This window comes from Callospermophilus lateralis, chromosome 1, assembly GCF_048772815.1.
Source record: "Callospermophilus lateralis isolate mCalLat2 chromosome 1, mCalLat2.hap1, whole genome shotgun sequence".
Classification (NCBI taxonomy): Eukaryota; Metazoa; Chordata; class Mammalia; order Rodentia; family Sciuridae; genus Callospermophilus; species Callospermophilus lateralis.
This window is the reverse complement of record NC_135305.1, coordinates 224,126,069-224,133,031: the sequence shown is the minus strand read 5'-3', so window position 1 is coordinate 224,133,031 and position 6,963 is coordinate 224,126,069. Positions and strand designations below refer to the sequence as shown.

General features: G+C 56.2%; 1 protein-coding gene across 1 annotated transcript; it reads left to right on the top strand.

Moving 5' to 3' along the window:
• The first annotated feature begins 2,389 nt into the window (after positions 1-2,389).
• On the top strand, positions 2,390-3,569 carry Rps15 (ribosomal protein S15). Its single transcript, XM_077106032.1, has 4 exons — positions 2,390-2,432; positions 2,728-2,813; positions 3,102-3,336; positions 3,420-3,569. The coding sequence occupies exons 1-4, from the start codon at positions 2,430-2,432 to the stop codon at positions 3,531-3,533; spliced, it is 438 nt and encodes a 145-aa protein (XP_076962147.1). The 5' UTR covers positions 2,390-2,429; the 3' UTR covers positions 3,534-3,569.
• The last annotated feature ends 3,394 nt before the right edge of the window (positions 3,570-6,963 follow it).

Below are 6,963 nucleotides of genomic sequence, written 5' to 3'. Positions count from 1 at the left end.
AAGTGATGTGCAAAAAGGCATTCTGTCCATCTACAACTGCAACAGGTTTCTACCCAGCCAAAAGAGCTCCACGATGGCACACAAAAAAATCTGTAGGTGACAGTGCAGCTTCTGCTGTCCCCAGACAGGCCCTGGGCTCCCGTGTAGTTGCATCCCCTTGCCCCCACGGGCAGAGCTGCAGGCTCACCCAGCCAGGGCTCTGGAGGCTTGTGTAGGCAGAGAACCCAGCCACAGGCCTGGAGCAGGCACCTTCCTTCACACACGTGATGCTGTGGCCAGCTCCTTGCCTTGACCTGCTGTAGGTAGTGCCTTCTGTCAAGCCCAACCTGTATCCTGAACTTTGCTGGCTGCTGGCCACAAAAACCAGTACCAAGTGGACAGAGGGTCCAAGCTCAGGTGAAGGCAGGGAAACAGGCCACCATGGAGTCAGATGGGGGAGACTAGCCTTTCATTTGAGCTATAGCCAGGTTGTTCCGACTGCCTGCCTCCGGCATTGTCATGGATGGATTCACACCTGCCATTTCCCTTGGCCTCTTGTTTTCCTCAGTTAATGCTTCCTCTCACATGGTTTTGACTGAGTGGATGCTCAGGGCTTACCACTGAGGTAGATAGGTAGATACATACACATACACAAACGTGCCTGTCATCCCAGCAACTTGGGAGGCTGATGCAGAAGGATCACAAGTTCAAGACCAGCCTGGGCAACTCAGCAAGACCCTGTCTCAAAAGTTTAAAAATTTAGGGGATGTGTCTCACAGAGTGTCCGTGGATCAAGCCCCAGTACCCCGCCACCTGCCCCATCAGTAAAATGCACACATAACACCATCTTTGTGTGTGTGTGGTGCTAGAGATCAGACAGAGAGAGCCTCATGCTACACCTCCAGCCCATCACCTTAACTATGTTGGGGGCAGAGTTCTGTTGCATTGACCACATTCCTGTCATTGTACACCTGTCACCACCATACCCCAGAATTTCTCATCTTCTCAAACTGAAACCTCCAAGAACACCAACTTCCCAGCGCCTCCCCAGCCCTGTACCCACGGATCTACCTCCCATCTCAGAACTCTCCTGTCCTGGAGCCATACCCTGTGTCCTTTAGTCTCTGGTTCTCACAGAGCACAAGGTTCTCGAGGTCCATCCACCCTGCAGCGTGTCACCTCGCTTCTGCTCCTGGCCAAGTGACTCTCTAGGTGAGCATATCCCATGGGGTGTGTCCATCCATCCACTTACCGCTTACAGGAGCTTGGGTCGTTCCCACATCCGGGCTGTGGTGTGGTGTGCTGCTGTGAACAAGAGCGTATAAGTACCTGTTCAAATACTTCTGGGAATATACCCAGCCTCCAAAGGCACATTAACAAGCCAGGCCTGGTGGCCATACCTGTAATCTCAGCAACCCGGCAGGCTGAGGAAGGAGAATCACATTCAAGGCCAGGCCTATTTTTGCAAGACCCTGTTTCAAAAAGTAAAAAGAACTGGAGATGTAGCCCAGTGGTAAAGTACCCCTGGGTTCAACCCCAAGTACCAAAATAACATAACACATACATACAAGGGGCTGGCGATGTGGCTAATGGTCAGAGCACTTTTGGGTACCAGTACCAAAAAATTCACAATAGCAATTCCAGTGAAAGCCAGGGATGGTGGTACACACCTGTAATCCCAGCTGTTTGGGGGGCTGAGGCAGGAGGATTGGGAGTTCGAAGCCAGCCTCAGCCGTTTAAGGAGGCCTCAGGCAACTCCGGAGACTCTGTCTCTAGATAAGATATTTTAAAAGTGGCTAGGAGTATGGCTCAATGGTTAAGCACACCTGGGTTTGACCCCAGGTTAAAAAAAAAAAAAAAAAAAAAAAAAAATCCAGCAAGACAGAAACATTGTTCCTGCTTATCTCTATCCTCTCCTCCCCTTATTTTGTGCCTTTCTCTCTCCATCCCCTCTTCCTTTCTTCAGTCTCCAATTCCTGGGCCTCAAGCCGGGACCTCCCCAGTAGTGGGGACAACAGGCATCCAAGAACGTGTTAATGAAAGCCTGAGTGTTTCTTTCAGGGAGGCCAGAGCCAATCTCTTCTTCTCTCAGCTGACAGGTACAATGTCCATGCCTGTGCCTCCTGCCACCCTCTGGGCCCTGAGCCTCTAAATCACACCTGTTCACAAACAGTAGGCGCTGCATTCTTTTGAGATGGATCCTATGGCGTTGATTACAGAGCACGCACTTGAGGTTCAAACAAGACCAGCGTTTTGGAAAGGGCAACTCCAGCCCAAGGCGGCGGCCCCTTTGATACCCATAGCCGGTGTTCTGCCCTCCGGACGCCAGGGGGCGGCCTCTGCCGCGGGAAGGCGGAAATGCGCGCACGGCCAAGGGGCGGGGCCCGAGGCAACCTCGCGATAACTTCGCGGGCGTGGGGCGGGGAGGTCTTTTCCGTAAAGCCGGCAAGATGGTGAGTGCTGCTCGTCCCGGCCCCTGTGGGTCCCTATCCAACTCCATCCGACCTCCGGCCGTCCCGCGGGGGCCGGGGTCTTGCCCCGCGCTGTGACGGCCTGCTCCAAGCCTCCGGGGCTGCGGGTGGGGGCGCGGGACGGTCCCGGTGTGTGAGGACCACTCGGGGCGCGGAAGGCCCCGGGACAAACGTGTGCCCGCGGGCTTCCGTACCGGGGCCGGACGCCCTGTGAGCGCGTTCGTGGGGCCGCGGGGTGGGTCTCGAGCCACTTCTCACCCCGTCCGCGCCCGCGCAGGCGGAAGTGGAGCAGAAGAAGAAGCGGACCTTCCGCAAGTTCACCTATCGCGGCGTGGACCTCGACCAGCTGCTGGACATGTCCTAGTAAGGAGCCGGCGGGAGACACCTTTGATGTAGAGGGCCCGGGTGGGCGCGGGCCGTGGCTGCGTGCCCAGGGCTCCGATGGCCCGGTGTTCCCGGCGAGGCCGCCTTCCGCCGCCCGGTGTCCCCGGAACTAGAGGGATTCGCCTGCAGGGAAGGGCGGGCTGCTCCGGGGCCTGGCCTGGGTACGTCCCTGCTGTCCTTGCGCTGTAGGGGCCAGAGGAGGGGCGTGCAGCCCCGGGCAGCTGTGTGGCGGGGCAGGCCACCCACCCGCCGCCTTGTCCCCCGCAGCGAGCAGCTGATGCAGCTGTACAGCGCACGCCAGCGGCGGCGGCTGAACCGCGGCCTGCGGCGGAAGCAGCACTCGTTGCTGAAGCGCCTGCGCAAGGCCAAAAAGGAGGCGCCCCCGATGGAGAAGCCCGAGGTGGTGAAGACACACCTGCGGGACATGATAATTCTGCCTGAAATGGTGGGCAGCATGGTTGGCGTCTACAACGGCAAGACCTTCAACCAGGTGGAGATCAAGGTGTGTATGGTGTGCCCTGGGTGTGGGAGCGCGGATGCGCTGTCTGCCCACACACCCTGACCCCCTGCTCTTGACCTCCACAGCCCGAGATGATCGGCCACTACCTGGGCGAGTTCTCCATCACCTACAAGCCCGTGAAGCACGGCCGGCCTGGCATTGGGGCCACCCATTCGTCCCGCTTCATCCCCCTCAAGTAGCCTGCCTGGGCAATAAAGGCACACCCAGCTCCCGTGCGAGTGCCCTCATCCTTGAAGTGCCAGGGGTTTGGGAGGCTCCGTCTTCCATGGACTCTTCCCAGAAGGGGCCTGAGCTGGTGCAGATTTGTGATGTGCTTTGGGTTGGATATAAAGGACTGGGTGGGTATGGGCAGCGTGGGCCCCTGGTTTCCGTCAGTGCCTCCTGACGACGGTAGCCCTGCTCACTCCACCAGGGCCATCACCTCAGGGCCAAGGAGGGTAGGAGTGCTGATGGGCAGCTGTCCCATCCAGACTCAGGCCCTCCACTTGGGGGCTGGCTCTGCAGGTGGAGAACGGGAGCAGCAGGACCTCATGCCTCCCAACCTCCTAAATTTGCCCAGAGTCCTCAGATGGCTCTTGGTACCCACCATTCATTGTGCTATTGTCTGCCCCTCTGATGGCCCAGGTCAGACTAGGATCACACCATCCCTTGTCAGGCCCCAGCCACGCCCCAAAAAATGCCTTGTAGGACTCTTGGGGGGGAGGGGACAGGCAGGGCTGTGGCGGGGCCTCTGCGCTGGCCTGGTGGGGCCCTGTGATGGGTGGTATGGAGAGTGAAGGGTGCTCAGACCTTACCCTAACCAAGCAGGAGGTAAGAAAGTAGGTAGGAGGATATATAGTGGCCTTGATTCCTCGAAAGTGTCCTGCAGAACAGTTCAGGTGGCCAGTTTGCCAGGCCTACGACTTGGGCAGACTCAAAGGGCAGTGGGTGGGTAGGCAGCCAGAACCATCCAGGTGGTGAGGGCCACTCAACCAGCTACACCTCCGCCTCATCGGCATTTCCTGTTGCTGTTTGCAGGGCAGATGGGTGTGGGTCACTGCTTCACTCTGGCAGCCTGAGGTGGATGAGGCTTCAAGACGCATCCCTGGGTGGCCTCTGGTTTCCACTGGCTTCTAGTGGGCCAGGTCCCTGGAAAGGTGGTGGCCCCACAGGGTGGTACTGAGGAAGGATGGCCTGGAGGGAGCCCACAGGTGATCAGGTGAGGGGGTTGTGGTTGGCAGCCTCCTAGACAGACTGAACATTTGAAAATGCTCTTGCACCCCCCTCACTGGGCTTCATAGGGACGGAGAGCACAGTCCCACCTGCCAGCACACTGGCCACAAGCAAGGAAGGCCTTGCTGAAGTGGAAACCATCATGCGACCCAGCTTCACTCACCTACTGTGGGCTCCCTAAGAGAAGGGGTGTGTGGAGGGTGTTCAGTGTTCGGCAGACACAACATCTTTTAGTTTTATGTGGTGCTGCCCGCGCATGCCCTGCACCAGTCTTGAGACAGGGTCTCATCTTGGGCTTGTGATACTCTGCCTAAGCCTCCTAAATTCCTTGCTTGTGGCCACACCTAGCACTGATTTTGTTAAATGAAATGGCTCAAATGTTAGAAATAGCCCATTTTTAAAAAAAATTTATTTTTTAGTTGGAGTTGGACACATTATCTTTATTTCATTCTTATGTGGTGCTGAGGATTGAAACCAGGGCCCCCCGGGTGCTAGGTGAGCACTAAGAAGAATGTATCTTGGCTTATGCATAAGCAAGTGTTTTGCTTTGAGCTGTTTCTGCTTAGTTAGCTTTTAATAGTTAGAAATGTCCCAGGCTATTGGCCTACACCTTTCTTGACTTACTGACTAAAAGCGGCGCTACAGTTATGACAAGTGGTTAGCTTGAAAAGAGAGGCTTCTAATTTTAATCAAACAAGAGCAAGAGCACCAAACCATTGTGCACAGGTACAAAAAAGTTGTCCAGTACCAAGCACTAATCTCTCTTAATATTAATTTTTTCTTCTCTAGATTTTCTCAAAAACCTGTTTTTTCTGCAGGGGGTTTCTCATTAAACATTAACAATTTATGTTCCAGCTGAATCCTTGCATTTAGAGCAAACAAACAGATTTATTCTTTAGAAGTAGTTACATCAGTTGGGAAATTCATGTTTTTTCCTTCATACTTAATGGTCATATGAGAAGTCGCTACTGTACTTATTAACAGGAATACAAAAAGCAAACCAGCCCATTCCCAGAAACACTGTGCTCCAGAGGATGGACGCCTTGTGCCATCCACCTCAGTAGGGCCTTGCCTTGGCGGGACTCGGGGGAGGGGCGCAGCACCACCCCCACCCCACCCCACCGCCGTCCAGCCCACGCTACTGAAGACTGACAGTATATTGGATCCCTACAGGCCCTCCGTGGCCCAAGTACCCTGCACACTGACCTGGAGGCGCTCTAGCTGGTGAGCAGGTGGTCCCTGGGCTGGTTTGGGATGGCTTGTGAAGGTCACTTTCCAAGAATGAATCACATGGTCAGTTGGTCTGGGGCGTGACTCTGCTTGCCTATCATGAGCAGTAAGGCCCATCCTTACCGCCCAAAGCTCCATGCTGGGAACAGAGAGTCCTGGGGTCAGCTTGTGCCCCTGTAAGTGGCGTTCCTGCTCCAGGTTCCTGGGGGTGGGAAGGAGCTTTTGTTAGTTACAAGGAGGCACGTTACTGCCCAGAGCCCTCCACCTGCACACCTCAGCCACAGGTGAGGCCTCGCAGCCCTGCCCTGGGCCCAGTCAGGCACTGCTCCTGTGGGGCTTGGGTGTTGAGTCCCATGAAGCTTCTCACCTGGTTCCATGCATGGCCTTGGAAGGCTGTCCCAGGGCTCCTTGCACTGCTTGAGAGCCGTCCCTGCTCATGTCCTGCTTGTCCCGCACTTGTTGCTTTCCTAAGAGTGCTGTTCTGAGATGTGCCCTCTGTGCCCATGCTCCCTGCCTTCCTTCTCTTCATGGGAGCCTGGCTTGTGCAGCGCCCTGCTCCTGCTCCCCTCCACTCAGTGGGAGGCCTGGTGAGGCCTGGGTTCCGTTCCCAGCCCTGCCGCCCAGGCGTGCTCCTTCCCCCCTAGACATCCGGGCCCTTCCCTCCCACCCCACTCCTGCTCTGCTCCAGGCGCTCCCTTTGTCCGTTGCCAGCTTCCCTGGGCAGGTGTCTACCCTTCTGTTCATTGCACTTAGGGGAACTGCGCACAGCAGCTGGGGTGGTTCTGTTTCCTTTTGGTACTGGGGATCAGACCTCCGGGGCACTTTACCTGGTTTGTCCCGGCGCGCTGCGATTACAGGTGTGTGCCACTCACCTGGCACAATGGGTGCTTAACAGTTAAGGGACTGCTTCTCCACTTGTGGTGTCGCCCCGGTCTGGCGGGCTTTCTCCATACCAAGCGCCGGTTTTCCCAGCCTGGCAGAGTTGGCATACAGCAACTGTTTGCTGAATGACTAATGAGCTTGAGCGCTGGCAGGGCCTGGGTGAATTTCTGGACTGCCCAAGCTTTTGTGCGGCGATTGTCCACGGCTGGACAGAGTAAAGCCACTGGGCGGTTCCTTCTTCTGCCCCTTCCAAGACCTCCAGGCGCCATAGAAGCCCTTCTCCCT

What these genes read in the sequence shown, in the direction of transcription:
- Rps15 (XM_077106032.1), top strand. An exon ending in CAGCTGCTGGACATGTCCTA is followed by an intron (nt 2,814 to 3,101) that starts GTAAGGAGCCGG and finishes TGTCCCCCGCAG; the next exon opens with CGAGCAGCTGATGCAGCTGT. An exon ending in TCAACCAGGTGGAGATCAAG is followed by an intron (nt 3,337 to 3,419) that starts GTGTGTATGGTG and finishes TGACCTCCACAG; the next exon opens with CCCGAGATGATCGGCCACTA.